The 21555-nt window shown below is 37.0% G+C and overlaps 2 protein-coding genes across 5 annotated transcripts in view; one reads left to right on the top strand and one right to left on the bottom strand.

The window, feature by feature from the left end:
• Nucleotides 1-6338, bottom strand: part of NDUFAF2 (NADH:ubiquinone oxidoreductase complex assembly factor 2) — a 196070-nt gene extending 189732 nt beyond the window's left edge. The window contains exons 1-3 of the mRNA XM_055086889.1: nt 6179-6338; nt 5754-5902; nt 5456-5573 (exon numbers count right to left, since the gene is read on the bottom strand). Of these exons, the coding sequence (XP_054942864.1) occupies nt 5456-5573; nt 5754-5902; nt 6179-6338 (427 nt within the window). The remainder of the gene's footprint in view (nt 1-5455; nt 5574-5753; nt 5903-6178) is intronic.
• A 20-nt stretch (nt 6339-6358) lies between these two features.
• The window catches only part of ERCC8 (ERCC excision repair 8, CSA ubiquitin ligase complex subunit), a 67108-nt gene continuing 51911 nt past the window's right edge, over nt 6359-21555 (top strand). For all 4 annotated transcript variants that reach the window (XM_028492922.2, XM_028492923.2, XM_055086582.1 and 1 more), the window contains exons 1-2: nt 6359-6505; nt 20057-20152. In XM_028492922.2, coding sequence (XP_028348723.1) covers nt 6429-6505; nt 20057-20152 — 173 coding nt within the window. In that variant the 5' untranslated portion in view covers nt 6359-6428. The remainder of the gene's footprint in view (nt 6506-20056; nt 20153-21555) is intronic.

Raw genomic sequence — 21555 nt, 5'->3', positions numbered from 1 at the left:
CCTACCACTAATCTCTTCATGACATTTTTTTTTCTTAGATTCCATATATATGTGTTAGCATACGGTATTTGTTTTTCTCCTTCTGACTTATTTCACTCCGTATGACAGACTCCAGGTCTATCCACCTCATTACAAATAACTCAGTTTCATTTCTTTTTATGGCTGAGTAATATTCCATTGAACAAACCTCAATTTTAAACGATCACCTTTTTTTTTTTTTTTGTGGTACGCGGGCCTCTCACTGTTGTGGCCTCTCCCGTTGCGGAGCACAGGCTCCGGACGCACAGGCTCAGTGGCCATGGCTCACGGGCCCAGCCGCTCCACGGCATGTGGGATCCTCCTGGACCGGGGCACGAATCCGTGTCCCCTGCATCGGCAGGGGGATTCTCAACCACTGCACCACCAGGGAAGCCCAAAACGATCGCCTTTAAAGTGCGGTTTATACCTTTTCTGATTTGGCTTCCCAAGAGTGTCTGGAAATGCCATGTTCAAAGGCCATCTTTTTTTTCTTTTAACCAAAAAGCATGAAATGTAAAATTCAAGAAATGTTATTATAAACAATGTGTCTGGCACACTGATAATCTAGATATATGTGAACCTAAACACACTCATATAAATATAGAAAGTACAGAAAATATAATTTGGCAATAATGCTTTCACTAAAATCTTAGCACAGATTTTTCTTTGCTCACAATTTCTATAAATGTACAAATAATGCTTCATTTAAAAACAGCATAAAATGAAAAAAATCTTTTAGAATGTAAGATTTTCTAATAAAATGCTGAACTTGAATAGGCTTATTTTATAATTATTAAACTGTGAACAGTTTGAAAATCACTGGCGCCTAGTGTAAACAATTCACTACAAAAAGCCTTAATGAAGGTTATACAATTTTTAAAAATGTGTTCCAAAAATAAATCTACCATGTTTGATGAAATATTTGTCCTGAATTCTAAAAGAAAGCAACGCTGTTACCTACGGTCCACTGATATCCCTGCCTTGCCCCCAACCGATTCCATTTTTGAAACATCAACGTTACAGACTAGATGCAACTCTTAAATAACTACATTCAATTAATTTTAATGTTATTTTTTGAATGCTGAAAATTAAATACTATCTGATTCAACTCCCTGATAGGAAATCATGTAAGCTTTCAGGTTTGAGCTCTCCTAATAGCATAAATATCTAGACTTCTTACAAAACCATTGATTTAAAGATTAGACTAAAAACAAGTATCACTTTCAAGATGGACTCAAAGGTCATGAATGCCAGCCCAGGTAGTTTGGATTTATTCTCAGGTAACAGGAAGCCACTGAAATGACAGGGTTCCCAAATACCTGTCTCTTAATATCATGTTATTATTATTCTTTCCCTGCTTGAATCCAACTATCCCTACAGTTTTAGTGATCACCTCTATTAAGATGGCTTCCAAATTTGTATTTTAATCACTGACATCTTTGGAACTGCAGATCTGAGTATACAATTGCCTGATTATACCGCTGCCTTGTTATAAGCAACAAATTCTATTTACTCTTCCACCAACCCAAGCCTAAGGCCTGCTTCTCTTTGTGCATTAGTCCCTTATAGCCTCTATTTGCATGAATCGGTACACCACCATCCACCAGTTCTCCAGAATTAAAACAATAAAATCAACTTTGGCCTCTCCTCTTTTCTGTCCCCTTCTAACAGTCCAATTCATTACCAAGTCCAAAAGTTTTGTCAAATCAAACTTTTCATCCATCACTTCAGTCCAAATAGATCTCTATCCAGGATCACGGTAAACCTAGCAATGCTCCCACCTAACGGAATTTTAGTTCCCTCCCCTTCCCCTCTAGCTCATCTTTCCCAGGACTTCCAGAGTCATTTCTCTAATAGCTCTAATTATGACACAAACTTTTCTCTGTTGAAAAGCTTTCAGTGGCTACCTACCACCTACAGAATGAAGCATAAATTTCAAACCTATGCAAGGCCTTTTATAATCTGACCTTGTCTATCCCCTCACTAGAACAGCTTCTATTGTTCTTCTACACTGAAGTCTACCCACATGGGACTACCTTCTAATCTCTGTGGTACTTCCTATCCCTTCCAGGTGCCAATCAGAAATACTTTTCTACCACTCTTTGTGGAATCGTATTTATCCTTCAAGGTGCTGATCAAAGGTTTCCAGCTACTTATCTCCCTAAATTCTCCCAGCTACAATCAAACATAAGGCACTCTCTTCTTTTTCTAGCACAGCCCTAACAGTCTGAAAGTTGCTTCTTATAAAAAGGTAAACATTTACCCTCTGAGCTAAGTTCTGAGTTAAAAGGCTATACAGATGAGCCTAATCCTTTTCTTTTTTTTTTTTTTTTTAAATTTGGCTGGGGCTTCCCTGGTGGCGCAGTGGTTGGGAATCCGCCTGCCGATGCAGGGCTCCGCAACGGGAGAGGCCACAACAGTGAGAGGCCCGCGTACCGCAAAAAAAAAAAAAAAAAAAAAAAATTTGGCTGTGTCAGGTCTTAGTTGCGGCATGCTGGATCTTTCATTGTGGTGTGCAGGCTTCTCTCTAGTTGCGTTGTGTGGGCTCTGTAGTTGCGGCACTTGGACTCTCTAGTTGTGGCACACGGGTTCAGTAGTTGCAGTGCATGGGCTTAGTTGTCCTGTGGCATGTGGGATCTTAGTTTGCCAACCAGGGATTGAACCTGCATCCCCTAAATTGGAAAGCAGATTCTTAACCTCTGGACCACCAGTTAAGTCCCAAGCCTAATCCTTTTCTATACCACGATTTCTCATATACTTGAAGTTCCTTGAAAATCTTCTCTTCAAAGGGTAAACCTCCTCAAGACTCACAGCTAATAATACTCACGTATATAATTTCTAGAAAATTTTATCATCATAATTATCCCTGTCTGGACACTAGATTTTCAAGCATCTCTCCTAAACTGTGGTGTCCAGAATGAAACACAATACTCCAAACAGGTGTTTTTGCATATTATGCATAATATTCACCCCACCCCCAAAATCTGGACATTCACAATGTCAATTAGCAAATAACAACTCAAAATAGTTCTTCAGTTAACAAATTTGTTAGTTTTTAGGGGTGTAGATGTTTAATAAATGTGCAAAAGAAGGTGAAAATAATAAAACAAGGTTCAAAGAGGTTCCAGTCAGAATCAAGTATACAAATACAAGAATTTATCTTAGAAAGGAAGAGAATTACCTTTTGAAACATGCAATAAATGGAATCATATGGATAAAAACTCAGGGAAATTACAAATAAGAAGGGTGCAATAACTAAGGAATTTTCTAGATCAAGTTTGAGGAATCTTCTACTAAATAATCTACTATAGAGCAAGCAAACTTTCAATAAAAAGATGTTGATCAACACTTTGCTATTAAAAATGCCGAGTACATGCTTACTCATAATCTTTTTATCCTGAAATGCCAATATGTTTTAAAAAAAGTTAAAATTTCCACAGTTCTAAACTTAAATTCAGCTGACAATACTCAAGATTTATTTTGAATTACATAACAACAGATTTTCTCTTATTAAATAAAACCCTATGTGGAAAATATACTAGTTCTTTGATGACTGGCACCACAGTAATTAACTGAATTAAAATAAAAATTAATTTCCTCTAAAGGGTTCTTAAACGCTCTTCATTGATGGTGTTCAATTATGCAATTCAAAGAAAACTCAAGGAGACCTCTAAAGAACCACCTTTCCTATCAAGGAAATAGAAAAGTTAGATGACTTATTTTTTGAAAACTTGCTTGAAAACAAACTAAAAATATTTTCCCTTGCTTTATAGTAGAAGGCTTAGGAAATGTGTAATGGTACTTACAGACCGTATAACACATCTGTACCACAGCCCTGAATTATCTAAGAACTGAGAAACACACAGACATTAGACAGCAGAATACAGTGATTCTACTACATCACTGATAAAAGCCTGATTTTCTCACAATCAAGAGTACATGGATTCAAGATATCAAGCTAATTGAAGCATAAATTGGCATAAGCACTTTGGAAAACAACTTGGTATTATAATAATAAAATTATAAGATAAACATTACCTGTGACTCACAAATTATACCATTTTAGAATACATATGATTTTGTTAATTTAAGTCTTTCTTTAATGATACTGTATTTTCAATGAAATGAAATTAATACCAATTTTTTTTTAATGGTCAAAAGATTTGAACAGATACTTCACCAAAGATCCAAGGATGGCAAATAAGACATGAAAAGATTCTCAACATCCTCAGTCATTAGAAAAATGAAAATTAAAACCATGAGATAACACTATCTACCTATTAGAATGGCTAAAATAAAAATAAAAACAAAAAAAACTGACAAAACCAAGTGCTGGTGAGAATGTGAAACTAGAACTTTCATGTGTTGCTGGCAGGAATGCAAAATGGTACAACCAGTTTGGAAAACACTTTGGTAGTTTCTTATAAAGTTAGTTATATATACATTTACCACACAACTCAGCAATTCCACTCCTAGCTGTTTACCCTAGAGAAATTATGTTCACACAAAATCCTATATGGGAATGTTTATAGAGGCTTTTTGCACAATCACCAAAAACAGTAGAAACAACATAAATGTCCTTCAGCTGGTGAATGGATAAATAAACTGTGGTAAACCCATATAATGGAAGGGAATACTACTTAGTAACAAAAAGGAACTACTGATACATGGATAAATCTCAACCGCATTATGCCATGTGAAATAAGCTAGACTCAAAAGACTGCATCTCATATTCAATATAGTCCATTTTTTATACATGATGTTCTGGAAAAGGCAAAACTGTAGGAACGTAAAACAGATGAGTGGTTGTCAAGGGCAGGGTGAGGGAATGAAATACTAAGGGGTAGGAGGGACTTTTGGGGGTGATGGAACTGTTCTGTATCTTGATTGTGGTGATACATGAGTGTATGCATTTGTCAAAAATCATAAAACCATACACCAAAAAGGATGAACGTTACTGTATGTAAATTATACTTCAATTTAAAAAGGTCAATCTGATGTTTTTCGTATTTTTTTAATGTTACCTGACAACTTACGAAAAAGAAACATTTTCCCCTCTGCTTCCTCTGTCAAGAAACACTTCACCACCATTCTAAGACTTATTTCCTGCCCTGGTAGAGTTTAAATGCTCATTAGGGAAACAAGTCTAAGATATTAAAATAAGTTACAGAAAAGGGCTAGGCAAAACAATTTTGAGTAATTGTAGTTGAGATTCTAACCCATGCCTTTCTGACCCCAAAGCCTGAGATCTTTTGCATCGCGGCGCTGGAACAACACAGAAGAGTTTACGACGACTGCCACGTGGTGTGATCTCAAAGACCAGCAACGGCCCCTACCTCCCCAAACATCAAGACTTCACAAGATTCCTACACAGAAACACGGTTAGCGCCCCGTATCTTCAAGTCAGCGCAACAGGGTCTTGGGAGTGCAAACTCACGGGAAATGTAACGTGGAGCCTGGCGAGGATCTCTTTTCCACACAGTCAGCGTGCATGGCCCTACTTCTGACAGTTTTGGCCTGGAGGAAGGTGACGCCTGGGGCCAACGCCGGAGCCACTGCAAAAGGTCAACACCACGAAAGAGGAGAGCGGAGGCGCTCAAAATACACCTCTTCAATTACACCGCGCCAGCTTAGTCGCAAGGGGGTCACGGGAGGAGGAAAGGCACTTCCCTACCCCTCCCGGGACCCTTTGGTAAAAGACGTCCGTGGACTTGTCCCCGTCTACGTCGCCCGACCTCAAGGACCCACACTGAGCGGGGCAGGGGGGGCGTTCCTCCGCCGGCGAGGCTCTCGGCGCTGGCAGATACAGCGCTAGCGCGGCCGCGGCCGGGCTCAGGACACGGGCGCTGCAGCGCAGGGACGGCGGGCACCCGCCGGGCCGTTCACCGAGAGCCCGTCTGAAAGCCAGCGGCCAGAGTAGAGACAGCTGTGGGGAGAACGAACTCAGGTTGTCTACTCTGGTGATTACAAGTGCCGCACATCGTTTTTCGACCCCCCAACCGCTGCCCTAGCTCTCATCTCACCTCTCCAGTTCTTGTACTCTGGGATATAGTAGTATTTGTTCCCGAACCGGTCTGTGCCCACTTGCTCCTTCACTTCCCTTGACAGCGCTCTCCACAAGACACGGAACAAATTCTGAGACCAACCCATGCCTTCCCACCGGCTCCAGCGTAGGTCGTGGAGTGACCTGCCGGGGATCCCTGAGACCAAAGAGAGAACGCCCAGGAAGCTGACCCCGCCCACCGGCTCAGAGCAGTCCCACCCACCTCCTTCCGTACACCCTCAAGTAAGGACGCTCTCCATTGGCCAGGTGAAATCATGCTTGACCAATGGGAGACTCCGCTCTACACCACAGCCTCAGTGTTCTGTCATGGCGCTGTCCAGTTCGCAAGCCGTCGTGAAGGGACGGGATGCTAGGGTTTTTGTCGGCACGACAAGCGGGTTTGGACGACCCTCTTCGCCTTCGGAGAGCGGAGTCCACACGGAGGTAAAGAAAACCTTATTCTTTTCTCTAATATTCCGGTTAAAATCTGGGCCAATGGCTGTGTTAGCTTTGCCTCACACTTGGCCGCCTCATTACCACTTTCCTCCCATCACAACTGGGCTTTACTCTCTCTTAGGTTCTGTAGCTCGAGAAAATAGGATAGCTTTTATATACCTGTAGGCAGGTGGGTGCGCACACGGGCTCGAGTGAGGGCGCTATAAATCTAAATGAGGATATTTTCATTTTACTTTATTCCTTCTCCCCGACTCCCAAGGAATAACTATCTTCCAAGAATTCGTTCTTTCATTTAGTCAACGTAGTTAGTGAACTGTTACTATGTGCCAAGCAATATGTTAAAGGCGGAGCATAGGCCAGGAATTGAACAAAGTTTAGCATGACTAGAGCAGAGAATTGTGGAGAGAGGGCCATTGACAAGAGATGAAGCTGGAGAAGTAGGGGAGGCTAGATGGGGAAGAGCCTTGTATGCTTGGTTAAGTGGTAAGAAGATGAGAATAAGGTGACAACTGTTGCATTTTGTCATCTGCTTAGAGAATGGATTGAAGTTGAGAGCAACATTGGGAGCCAAGTTAGGTAACTGTTGCAAGGAGAGAGTTGATGGAAGCCCGAGCCAGGGACGTGGCAGTTGGGACCAAGAGGGTGAAGGTATTTGAAAAAAATCTAAGAAATAGAATCAACCAGCCATGGAGATTAATTGGATATAATGAATGATTCAAAAGGAAGAGTCTGCAATGATTCCCAGCTATGTGCCTTGTATGTCAGGGTGAATGATGGTAACATCTCTCCCCAAAGAGGGAGCAAGTTTTACTTTAATTTTGCTCATATTGACTTTTCCCATATTGCTTTCAAGGAACGTGTGAAGATTTCACTTGGAGGGTGCAGGACTCAGTTGCATATAGTATATGTTTGATGCTCAGGAGAAATTTAGATATGTTTAATGCAAGATGATACGTGAAGTGAGGAGGGAGGACATAAGATCACCCAGGCACTATTTGTGGAGTAAGAAGAGAGAAGCGATTCAGTGATTACAAACCTGAAAAATACCAACACTTAAAGTTAGGCAGAAGAAGAGACTGCAGAAGAACTGAAAAGGAGTAACCAGAGGGATTGAAGGAAAACCAGGGTGGTGAGGTATCATGGATGCTGAGGGAAGACTGTTTAAAGAGGGAGCCATCAAATGTGTCAGTTGCTGCCCCCGAATCCCTCCTTTGCTCTCAATGGTTCTCCATCCCATTATTCTGCTCTATTTTCTTCATTCAATTTATTGCCACTGAAATTGTATTATATACTTATTTTTTTACTGGTATATTGTCTTCTAAAACCCTGTATTCCCATGGCCTAGAAGAGGGTTTGGCACAATTTGTATGATGTTTTGTGTTCTAAGATGTATTATCCTTACATTTTAGTATTATGCTTTTAGAGTGGGTAAATATGTTTCTAGATAGTACATACAGTTTTAACTAAATAAGAGTATTAATTTTTTTTACCATGTTTTGGTTAGTTTTAAGCATGATTGAGGTTGCATCTCCTACTGTCCTCCAACCCCCGTTAGTGCACAGTTGACAGTAATTCCTTTTCAGCTAGGTCATCCACTCTAACAAAAGCATACAGGCATATCCAGAGTTTTTTATTCCAGTAACTGCAAGAACTCAAGCAAAATTTGTATGTATCAAAATTTGTCAGTCTGCTTAAATTTGTCAGTCTGCTTTGACTATGTGGCTTGTTTCCATCAGGTAGTTCTGCAATTCTTCCCTAATGATCAGTGAAGTAAAGTTTGGAAAATGAGTGACGTTGTCCATTATCTTTAATTTCAGTGACAATAGAGGTACTTTTTTGAAAAGAAGCAGCATTTTTCTTTTTTCCCTCATATGACCAGAGGTCTTATCATATCAGTAATAATGTAAATCGTGTGCACCACTGAGGGTCTGAAAAATTTGGTTTCTTGTTGTCTTTTAATTCCAAAAAGTCCTTGGTCTGAGGAAGCAACTAAGTATAGCTCTTTAGCACAATCAAAATTCTGTGACCTAAACCTTTTACTTCATTAGAAAAAATAAAAATTCAAAACAGTGAAGGTTTCCTAACCAAATTGCCAGATTAATCCATCTGTAAATAGATTTCATTTCCTCTGTAAAACACTGATTCCCCAAGCATACTTAACACTTCTGGTTACAAACCTGTACTCTAGTAATCCCATGCACATCTCTCCCACCAATTGCTTTGTGTGCTTATCAAAAGTCATTATTTGTCCCTAACCCTATTAATGCTAGTTTTATTTATTATTCTGATGATGTCATTTTAGTGTGAGCTGATGAAGTATGAATACAAAAGTTGTTATTCTTACAAAACTAAATGGACCACTTTTGAAATACTCATTGCAAACAAATGGCTTAAAACAAAATGAGATATGATTGAGACAATTATTATAAAAGATTTGGGGAAAGTGTAAAAAGATGAAACAGTCTTTTTCAACTTTGCCAGAATATTTAAAATAACAGGGTATTTGGAAAAATACTCATGCTATAGTTCCAACCCCATAGATTCTAGTCTAATTGGTCTAGGACACTGGAATTTTTTAAAGCGCCCTAGCTGATTGTAATGTATAGCTAGAATTGAGAACCATTGCTTGAGAAAGATTCCACATTAAATTGCTTTGCATATGTCTTAGATTCCATATTCAGTTGCTTTGCATATGTCTTAAATTTTCACCCAACTAAAATATATAAATTAATAAATAAAAAACAAATTTTAACAATCCCTGAAAATCATAGACTATATATAATATGGGTATGGTTTATGGAAGAAAGATGATATGGCCCTCTGTTCAGCACATTTCATTCTTCTTCAAAAAATTAGCTAATATTCAGACAGTCTTTGCTTTGCATAGTAGTGCACATCCATAAAACTGATTGTGTAAGCTAAAACCTATGCAAAATTATCTTAATAATTAGTGAGGAAAATTCAAATTGTTCTGTGACCTTTAAAAATTTCTTTTGAAACACTAGAAGTCACTATCAGTTATCTGTGTAATGTAAAATATTAGAAATGATGAGAACCAAAGTATATTTCTTTGTTTAAAAAAAAAAACTTGTCAAGAGTAGTTTGAGCAGTGCTTGTCTTCTCATTGTACAGCTTACAAGTTGAACATCTTTTCTTTACCTTGGCTAATTATCACACACCTTTCTAAATTTGTGTCAGATTCCAACATTTTATCCTTTACATTCTCAATGGCTTGAAATATCTCTGAGAGTTCTCTTATTTATTTATTTATTTATTTATTTATTGCCATGTGGTGCGGCATGCGGGAGCTTAGTTCCCCGACCAGGGATCGAACCTGTGCCCCCTGCATTGGGAGTGCAGAGTCTTGACCACTGAACTACCAGGGAAGTCCTTGAGAGTTCTTTTAATGTGAAGATTTCTGCCAGCATCACTTCTTCTGGGACATATGCAGCCTTTTCATTACAAACACTTTACCTCATTTATGTCGATAAGTTCACCTTCATTGATCTCTTCAGTCTGCATATCTAGAGTTTCTAAAATGGCAGCAATGTCAACATTCCCACAGTGAGCTATTTCTTTTGTAATTCCATTTACATTCAATTTGAGTTTCACTTCCAGTATCATCACTTTGTGTTGCTTTCGTGCACTTTAATTATGTTTGCCAGTTCCCCCATTCAGTTATCCATTTTTGTGGAATTCCTTGTGGGTTTATCTCAGGGGCACAGAGGTAACAAAACTAAATGCTGTGTGTGAACTGAATAACAAATGCACAGTGATCATCTGCAGACTTTGAAAGAAGTCATGCAAAGCGCTCACTAATTTTAATGTACATGTTATTTTCATAGTATCTCACAGTTAATATACCATGGTAACTGAGATTTGAACCATGTTGTCATGGTCTAGTATTAACTAAATCATGTTAACTGAAATTCGTGTGTATCAGACAATGCAAAATAAGGACTACTTGTATATTTAAGTTAAAGTGTTTAAGGTAGTTTTTTTTTTAAGATTCCCCTCTTTAATGATACTTTAGCTTAACTAAACAAACATACAGTCCTATTTTATTCAAAGAAGATGTCTACTGTTGTTTGCCCCAGTTTCTTCCTTGTCATTGACTACAGGCAAAGACATGAACACTAAAATGCAATGTTTATAATTCATACCCTCCTTTTTTATTTTGTAACTCTACTGAGGTACAATGATATACACTAAACTGCACATTAGAGTATACAGTTTGATGAGTTTTGACATATATATACACTTTTGATACCATCACCATAATCAAGATAACAACCATCCATAAGCCCCAAAATTTCATCAAGACTGTAATCCCTTTCTCCCTTCTTTCCCTGTTTCACATTCTTTCTACTCCAGGAAACTACCTATCTGCTTTCTGCCACTATTAATTAGTTTGTATATTTCAGAATTTTATATAAATGAAATTATTTTTTCTTAGCGTTCTTTCACTCAATTATTTTGAAATTTCTCCATCCTGTTGCATATATCCATTCTTTTTTATTGCTGAGGAGTTTTCCATTTTGTGGATATACCATGACTCGTTATCCATTCATTTGTTGATGGGCATTTGAGTTGTTTTGGGACTAGTACATATAAAGTTGCTCTAAAGATTCATGCACGAGTCTTTGTATGGGCGTATGCTTTTATTTCTCTTGGGTGAATACCTGGCAGTGGAATGACTAGGTATATGTTTCACTTTTTAAGAAACTGACAGTTTTCTAAAAGCTTACATTTCTATGAGCAGTGAATGAAAGTAATGATTGCTTCACATTTTTATTTACCCTTTCCTGCTTTCTTTTGGGTTATTTGAACATTATTTAATATTCTGTTTTAATTTATCTATTGTGATTTTGACTATATCTCTTTGTATAGTATTTTTTAGTTATTGCTCTAGGAATTATAAAACACCTACCTAACTTTTCATTTTCTACTTAGAATCAATATTTTACTCCTTCATTTGGTATATTGAAACTTTATCACCCTTTACCTTCCACCATATGTGTTGTCTTACATATTAGATTTACATACATTGTAAATTCCATTGGACAGTGTTACAATTTTTGTTTTCAACCATCAAACATATTTTAAAGGAAAGAATAGCCTATTTCCCTAGATATTTATCATTTCTGGTGTTTTCTTTTCTGATATCCCAAGTTTCCTTCCTATATCACTTCACTTCTGTCTGAAGAACTTTGTTTAGAAATTCTTTTAGAACAAGTCTGGATGGCTCTATGGTTTCGGAAAAGGAATCTGCAGTTAGTTCAATCATTTGTTTCTCTATAGGTAATTTGTCATTCTCTCCGGTTGCTTTGAAATTTTCTTTGTTTTTAGTTTTCAGCAGTTTGATTATAATGTGTCTGAGCATGGACTTCTTTGGGTTTATCATAGTTAGAGTCTATTCTGCTTCTTGAACTTGCAGATTTATATCTTTCCACAAACTTAGGATGTTTTCAGCCATTATTTCTGTCCAATATTTTTTATATACCACTTTCTTCTTTCTTTCTGGGACTCTGATGACGTTTGGCCTTTTATAATTGTTACGTAGGTCCCTGAGGCTGTGTTCTTTTCTTTTCTTCTTTTTTTTTTTTAGTCTTTTTTCCCTATGTTGTTAAATTGTGTAATTTCAATTGATCTGTGTTTAGGTTCACTGACTTTTTCCTCTGTCATCTCTAATCTGCAATTTAGTCTGTCAGAAAAATAATTTATAATGAAAATTAGATTTTTGATGAAAAATAATTTAATATTTTTCAGTTCTAAAATTTCCATTTGTTTCTTAATTATATCTTCTTTTTCTTTGCTGAGACTTTCCTTTTTTAACATTTGTTTCAATTACGTTCACATTTGCTTGCTCAGGCATATTTTAATGGCTGCCTTGAAGTCTTTGTCAGATAATTCCAACATCTGTGTCACCTCAGCTTTGGTGTCTGTTGATTGTCTTTTCCCATACAAGTTGAAATGTCCATGGTTCTTCATATGTAGAGTAATTTTGCATTGTATCCTGGACATTTTGTAATGTCATGAAACTCTGAGTCTTTTTTCAGTCCTATGAAGAATGTTGATATTTTTGTTTTAAGAAGCAATTGGCGAAGTTAGGTTCAGGCTGAAAGTTCTTACCTTGTTATGTCTGCCATGGTTCTAATGTCAATTCAGTTTTCAAAGCCATTTCTAATCTGCCCCCAATGTGTGCCACTCAGTAGTCTGTTACCTGAGTGGTACTCTGTTAGTTTTCAGAATCTTTTGTATGCTACTTAAGGTTAGCTCCATGCATGCTCTGCTCAGTGATGAGTCCTGGAGTTCATAAATAACTTTATGAGGTTGCCTTCCTGAGCGTCTTTCTCTCAGTGATCTTTCTGGTACCTCTCATCACTGGGACTCTCCCTTTTGGTACTCCTGCTGGAAACATTGGGCTCTAGTTACCCTGTTCTACCATACACTAATGTGTTTGGGCCCAGTTCTGGGCCTGTAAGTGGGAAGACAGAGGAAGAAAGCAATGGTGATTGGACCCACTCTCTTGGGATCAGAGCTCTGATGAACAGAGAAAACAGATTCTTTCCCTCAGAGTTTTGGCTCCCTCAGGTCACTATTTCCAGCCATTGCCAGTGCTGCTATCAGATTGCCTAGGGGCTGGGCCACAAGAGAATGGAGAAAAGAGAGAAAAAATATAGATGGGTGATTTCTGCATGTCCTTGAGTATTGGAGTTTCCTTTTTTACTCCTGGAACTTTCTCTGTCTGTGCCACAGTGCTCACTTCCAGGTTTCCAGCCAGAAAGTAGCAGAGAAAAAAAAAAATAATAAACTGGCCATTGTTTTGGTGGTATGTTGGATTTGGTGTTTCCCCCAGTCCAGTTGCTGCTATTTACTTTTTTTTTGGAGTTCTCAAATAGGTATTCCATGCATTTTGTTCACATTTTATAGTTGTATTTCTAGGGAGATGGGTAAAGTGTGCTAGTTATCTTACCTCAAACTGGAGTGGCTACTTTTGAATATTGACTAATGAAGTGGATGATCAAATGAAAGAAATATGTCAAATCACAAAGCAAGTATAAAAAGTATGAGAGAAAGGATAAGAGATTTGGAGAATAGATCCAGAAGACCCCAGAGGCAATAATAATTCCAGAGGGAGAACAAAACAAACAAGCAGAGACTAGATTCACAGACTAAAAAGGTTCACTGAAGTACAATAGGATTGATGAAAAAGACATAAAATTACAAATACCCTAGTAAATATATCTAGGAATGGAGAAAAAAATTATTAAAAGCTTCCAATGGTAAACAATTTATTCATAAAAGAAAAACAGGTTGACATTAGACATCTTAGCAGTTCTAGAGACTGGAATGATATCTACTAACAAGAAAAAAGGACTGCAAGTCAGGAATCCAAATTTAGCCAATCTGGAATGATATCTACTAATAAGAAAAAAGGACTGCAAGTCAGGAATCCAAATTTAGCCAATCTGTCCAATATTGTGCATATGCTGAAATTCCTAGAAATATTTCACCCCTTTCCCCTTCAAGAAAAAATACCCAAGGAACAACATTAATTGATGAATAAATGTATTTGAACAAGGCCCTAGGGTACGTAAATGATGAAGAGGAGAGGAAACAGAGGAGAGCAATGAACCTTGTAGTATGTGTATGGTTAAATCTAAATATATAATAATAAACAAGCTGGAAATATATAACATGGCTGATGAAGATCTTTTTAGACATGCTTCAAAATTAGCAAAGGGGAATGAACAGCAACTTCATTGAACTAGCAAAATGAAAAGTTAAAGATGGAACTATGACACTATGACATTAAGTAAACAATAAATACCAAGTATATGAGATGTCATACCAAAGGTGAACAGGCTGATTCCTCCCATTAAGAAGCACAGATTATCAGATTAGTTTTTAAATAAAATATAGCTAAAAGCTGTTGCTCAGAAATACCTCAAGTTAAAATATTTTTAAATAGTTTACAAAATTCTTAAATATTAAAAGTTAAAGTAGAGGATAAAAAGATATTAAACAATTGTCAACAAAATGCAGAAGTCACTGTTAATATTAGTTAAGGTGAGATTTTTGGTTAAAAGCACCAAACATTGTAATAGGCGATATTATTTGAAGCACAATTGATGAAGAATTGGTGTAATAAAACATGTATTCAAACAGTTAAGTATATAAAGCAAAATGTAAGGAAAATTTGACACTAGTTTCTTTTCCAGAATGGTCCTGATATAGTAGAGAGAGAATACATACATATGGGGGAAGTGGATAAACAACACACCAAATTTAATAGACATATATAACTTTACATCTCTTAGAGAATGTGCATGTTTTTTATGTCAGTGGTACATTTACCAAAATTTTTATGTACTTGGCTACCAAGAAAACTTTAACAAATTCAAAAAGGTAGCCATCTTTACAGGTCATATTCTTTGATCATAAGCTAAAGAAATTGGAAGTAAATTAATTAATGAGAACATCACCATCACCTCTAATTCAATGTTTAAAGAATTAGGAATTACATTCCAGATAACTCTTGAGTCCAAGATGGAATGAAAATTGAAGTTATAAATTATCTGGAGAGAAAGGAAAACTATTTCTACAACTTAGGGGAAACAGGGAAACTTGTATTCAAAAAAATGTCATAGGGGTTTCCCTGGTGGCACAGTGGTTAAGAATCTGCCTACCAATGCAGGGGACATGGGTTCAAGCCCTGGTCCAGGAAGATCCCACACGCCACGGAGCAACTAAGCCCGTGCGCCACAACTGAGCCTGCGCTCTAGAGCCCGCAGGCCACAAGTCCTGAGCCTGCATGCCACAACTACTGAAGCCCACATGCCTAGAGCCTGTGCTCCACAACAGGAAAAGCCACCGCAATGAGAAGCCCGCACACCGCATGAAGAGTAGCCCCCGCTCGCCACAACTAGAGAAAGCCCGCGCACAGCAACGAAGACCCAACACAGCCAAAAATAAAATAAATAAGATAAATAAATAAATGTATTTTTTTAAAAAAATGTCATAGCCTAAAAAAATAAAAATGAAAGTATTTCATCATTGAAGAAGATGGAAGGATATAATAAATTTTTTAAGCCATCTTAAGATGTTAAAACAAAGTTAAAAGGACTCGCTCTTTTCCTTACCCTCCTTACCCCAATTTCCTCTGCCTTCCCCCATATCTCTTCTCTTTCACTCCTTTCCCCTTCACCCTCTCTCCTTCACTTTCTCCCCTCCCTCTTTTCTCCCATATTCTCCCTACCCCTTTTCCTTCTACTTCTATGCTTTTGTGTGGGGGGAGTCCCCAAGACCACCCCCAGGTTTGAGGATTCTCTGGAAGGGCTCAGTATGCAGCATACGGTTGTACCATATTACTCATGGCTATGATTTATTACAGCAAAAGGATACAAGGTAAAATCAGTGGAGGGAAAGGCACATGGGTGACTTGTGAAGGAGACCAGGCACAAGCTCCCAGTGGAGTCACACAGATAAGCTTCATTTCTTTAGAAATGAATTGTGACAGCTTAGGTGAAACTGTCTATCAGGGAATCTCATTAGAGACTCAGTGCCTAGAGTTTTTAATTGAGAACTGGCCACATAGGCACTTTCTGCTTAGCATGTACCAAAATTTCAGACTCCCAGAAGGAATGTAGGTATCCATAATGTACATTGTTTGCTCCAAATATTAGTTTGGGCACAGTGAGCCATTCTTATCCAGAAATGATGGGAACCCTCCTGAAATCCCAGAAGGCAGGTAAGGGCCAGTCTTGCAAGCAGCCCTTTCTAAAGATAGCAGTCTCGGGCCTGCCATTTTAGCTATTTTTTGCACACCTTGCCTCCTTCCACACAAACCCCGCCCCTGTTTCCCTATTGTAGTACCCTCCCCCTTTCCCTTCATCTTAACCCCTCCTTCTGGTTCCCAAACAATTCAGACCTAAAGTATTTAGGTTGGGTAGAGGTAGGCTACCTAAAAGGCAGGTATTAGATTGGCCGAAACTGAGATTTCACTGGCTGAGCAGGTTGAGGAGGTAGTCCAAAGGTGGAGACAGGCAAGCTCAGCTGATCAGGGTGCTGAGAGAAGCAGAAATCAAATCCTAAGCCTGGTAAGCAGCATCCTTGTTGGGGGACGGGGTAGTAGTGGAGATGGGAGATTGGTTACATACAGGGGGATTGATCAAATAAATATATTAATGATAATAGAGACCATGTTTTCACTGTTAGGAGAGGGAGCTTAAGGAAGGGATGATTCTCTTTGTACATGTTTTTATGATACTATTTTACTTGTTATAAGAAGCAAATATTACTGTTATAATTTTAAAAGTCATCAGATGGAAAAATATTTTAAGAGGAAATAGATATTTCAGTGGAGAAAATGTGAAATATTATTTTCTGGTGAAATATTGAAGTTTAGAAATGGTAGAAGAGCATAATGGTCTGGAGAAAAAAATGTCAGAGTTCAGATGTAGTTCAACCAATTATTATGTGATTTTGGGCAAATTACTTATGTCTTAGTTTTATAATCAGGTAAGGTGTTTAATAATGTAATCTACCACCAGGAAAGTTACTACTTAGGAATACCATTTATTACACTTAATAAAGTGATTACAATGTCAGCAAATAGTAGGCTCTTAATTAATATTAGTTGTTTTTATTATTGATCAAGGTTAGACAAGTAGTAAGTGTTAGACTGGATATTTGAATCTAAGGCTAAACTGTCTTGCAAGAGAAAAAGAGGAACTTGTATATCTTTAAATCAGACATTTGCTACTGTTAAAATGATTTCCAAAATATTTATGGGAATTAATAGTACTGTTACTGTCACTGCATAAAAGTATCAGTATGGGGCTTCCCTGGTGGTACAGTGGTTGAGAGTCCGCCTGCCGATGCAGGGGACACGGGTTCGTGCCCCAGTCCAGGAAGATCCCACATGCCATGGAGCGGCTAGGCCCGTGAGCCATGGCCGCTGAGCCTGCGCATCCGGAGCCTGTGCTCTGCAACAGGAGAGGCCACAACAGTGAGAGGCCCGCGTACCGCAGAAAAAAAAAAAAAAAAAAAAGTATCAGTATGTACCTTTCCTAGCACTGTGCATTGTTATTTTTAAAAAAAAAAAAACTATGATAATTTGATAGGTTAAAACTTCTCATTTTATGAAACTTGACCCCTATTTTACACCCCTCACAAAAATTAACTTGAAATGGATTAAAGACTTAAATGTAAGTCCTGAAACCATGAAAATCTTAGAAGAAAACATAGCAATAAAGCTCTTTAACATGGCCTTGGTAATGATTTTTTGGATATGACACTTAAAGCAGAAGCAACAAAACCAAAAATAAACAAGTGAAAGAACTCCAAAGGTGGGGAGGAGTGGAGAGGGGTGGATCTTAGACCAAAGGAAAGCAAACTGTGAACGGTAGGGAATAAACACCAGGGCCGTGATGTGAAACTTGTCCATTTCAACAGCTTTTTTTCCATTATAGGATGGGTTTTGGTTACTGCATACCTACCAACTACAGTGTGATATAACATGGAATAAGCACTCTTACCAAAAAAAAAAACAAAATCAGAAACAGATAAACAAGTGAGACTACATCAAACTAAAAAGCTTCTGTACAGCAAAAGAAACCATCAACACAGTGAAAAGACAACCTACAGAATGGGAAAAAATATTTGCAAACCATTTATCTGATAAGGGGTTAATTTCCAAAACATATGAAGAACTCATACAACTCAATAGCAAAAAAAAAATATATTGAAAAATGGGCAAAGAACCTGAATAGACATTTTTCCAAAGAAGATATACAGATGGCTGACAGGTACGTGAAAAGATGTTCAGCATCACTAGTCATCAGGGAAGTGCAAAAACAGTGAGACAACACCTCACACCTGTTAGAACGTCTATTATCAAAAAGGCAAGAGATAACAAATGCTGGAGTGGATGTGGAGAATATGAAACCCTTGCGCACTGGTGGTGGATTTGTAAATTAGTACAGCCACTGTGGAAAACTAGAATGGAGGATCCTCAAAAAATTAAAAATAGAACTACTACATGATCTAGCAGTTTCATTTCTGGGAATATATCCAAAGGAAATGAAAACGATAACTGGCAAAGATATCTGCACCTCCATGTTCATAGCAGCATTATTTACAATAGCCATGACAAGGAAACCTAAGTGTCCACATATGAATGAATGGATAAAGAAGTTGTGGTATATACATACAATGGAATTTATTTAGCTACAAAAAGTGAGGAAATCCTACCATTTGCAACTACATGGGTGGACCTTGAAGGCATTATGCTAAAGGAAATAAGTCTGACAGAGGAAGACAAATACTGTATGATTTTACTTAAATATGTGGACTCTTAAAAGAAAAAAAAACACTCATAGAAAAAGAGATGAGACTTGTGGTTACCAGAGGGAGGGGGTGGGAGCAGGAGGAGTTGGAGGAAAGTGGTCAAAATGTACAAAATTCCAGTTATAAGATAAATAAGTACTAGGGATGTAATGTACAACATATTGACTATAGTTAACACTGATGTATGATATATAGGAAAGTTGTTAGTAAATCCTAAGACTTCTCATCACAAGGAGAAACATTTTTTTTCTTTTTGTTGTATCTATATGAGATGATAGATGTTAGCTGAACTCATTGTAGTAATCATTTCACAATATATGTAAATTAAGCCATCATGCTGTATACCTTAAACTTATACAATGATGTATTCATTTATTTCTCAATAAAACTGGGGGGAAATCTTATTTAAATTAACATTATTTTGATCAGTAATGAATTTAGAGATCATTTGACATCCAAAAGGTTGAGATAAAATGTAAATGCTTATTGACATCCAAAAGATTGAGACAAATTCTAATAGTTAACATTCACTAGGCACTTACTATATGCTGGGCATTGTCATGAGCACTTTTTATGTTTCAACTCATTTAATCTTAACGTCCTCACCAGGATAATGATGGTTTACAGTTATTGAATATCAGAAATTTCATTCGTCTTAATTTGTGAGAGTACTTGTTAATCATTTTTATTTATATTTAATTTGATTTATTTAAATGTGCTTAATTGTTGAGTTGAACATGCTCGTTTTATATTTCTATAAGGCTTAAGAAACAAAGGAATTTTTTTAAAAAAACTGTAATTTAAACTTTTGTCCACTAGATGTCCTCAGCTAAGTTTAAGTTACCAGAATTTAACTTTTTGTTCATGAAAATCTGTTTCAGTTTCTAGCTATCTAAATTAAAAATTAATAAAATACACTCTTTAAATAAGAGATAAGATAATTAAGACTGCTTCAGGAGAAATTCTTTACATGTAACTGTTAGTACTTTTGTTATTTAAAAAATTTGTGTAAGGTCTTTAATAATCTATAAATACCTTTGGATGTATGTTAGGAGATTTAAGCATTACTTGTGATTTTTGACTCCATGTAATTTTGGTGAAATAAGGACGTTTTAATGTTAAATTACTTTCTTATTGTTTAATTTTATTTTTCCTTTTCCTCCTTTTAATTTTTATGTTTTGCAGGGTTTTGGGACTGGAGTTAAACAAAGACAGAGATGTTGAAAGGATCCATGGCAGTGGAGTTAACACCCTTGACATTGACCCTGTTGAAGGGAGATAGTAAGTTTATTACATAATCATTTTTGTTCCTAAGTGAGATCCAGTAAAATCTTGCTTTCAGATTAATTTTCTGAAGTTTCATAAAAATTAATAAAAATTCTAAATTTGTAGCATTTTAAATCTGGCATTATTAATTTCAAATAAATACAGAACATTGAACCTATGAAATGTTGCCAAATAAACATTTCTAAACTACTTTAATATAAATATATTCATTGTTAAATCAACAAATACTGAACTTTTTTGGATGCAGAGAGTGTGTAAGTGCTGAGGTATGTCTTTAGGTGCTATTTCAAAACAGAGTTGTTACTCTCAAGCAGTCTAGTGGGAAAACAAATATAAAAAGCAGAAGTGTATTTTGGAGAATTAAGTTTGAAGCACACCAGACTTGTGTTTGAGTTCCTCCTGGCTTTATATTTATCAGCTATGTGGCCTTGAGCAATTTATCTAACCTCTCTAATTTACAGTTCCCTTAGCTACACAATGTAACAACAATATCTAACAAGTTTGTTGTGAAGATTAATTGAGATAATATGTATAACATGATTAGCATAGGACATGGCATACTGTAAATTGTTGCCACCACTGTTGTTAATCAAAAGCATTATCACCTATACTTTTACCTTTCAATCCATTTTCCATACAACAGCTGAAGTGCTTAGAAAAATGTGCCATCTCCCGCACTTAAAACTCATCTACCCCACATTACTCTTACAAGAAAGTTCAAAACCCTTCTTCTGGTCTAAAATTAAGACAAGTGTAAAAGTAACTAAAGAAAAGTTTGTCTTATCATGTTCTGTTTAGCATTTGCCCCCAAATTTTTATATTATAATGAAGTGTTATTATTTACATTAAAATAAGCCAGAGTAGGTTTAATAGAAATCCATTTTTATTTCCAGGCTCTGTCATGGTCTCACTTAGTAGTATATGAGAAACATGTACAGTGAACAAATGCTCACTTTATAACACACGGTTAAATCTAAAAGATGACCTGTGATAATTCTTCTCTTCCTCCTGACCTTTTCCAGGCTCAAGATAACACCTCCAAATTAAGGACAGGTGTGGGACATTTGCTTATAAAATAATGCAGACATGAGCAGCAAGGGATAGCTGATTTCTTTTGGTCTTAGGTGCTGGTAGAAAAAAATGTTCAGTACTTCAGCCAGTCATTTGGGGTAGTGATCAGTTGTTTGACCTGTAAAGTACATGAATCCAGTAGGCTACCAGTTGGGAGAGTTAGTGAGAAATGTGGGAAGTTATAGATTACATGTGCATTAAATATGTGTGAGAAATAACAGACTGAGGAGTCTTTGCAGAGCATATACAGAAAAATCAAGATTCTCACTACGGTGGTTTCCCCCTTTTCCCCTTTTTTGCATAGTAAAAATCTACAACTATTTATT

The sequence above is a fragment of the Physeter macrocephalus genome, chromosome 8 (assembly GCF_002837175.3).
Source record: "Physeter macrocephalus isolate SW-GA chromosome 8, ASM283717v5, whole genome shotgun sequence".
In the NCBI taxonomy this organism is placed as follows: Eukaryota; Metazoa; Chordata; class Mammalia; order Artiodactyla; family Physeteridae; genus Physeter; species Physeter macrocephalus.
This window is presented reverse-complemented; position numbering and strand designations above follow the sequence as displayed.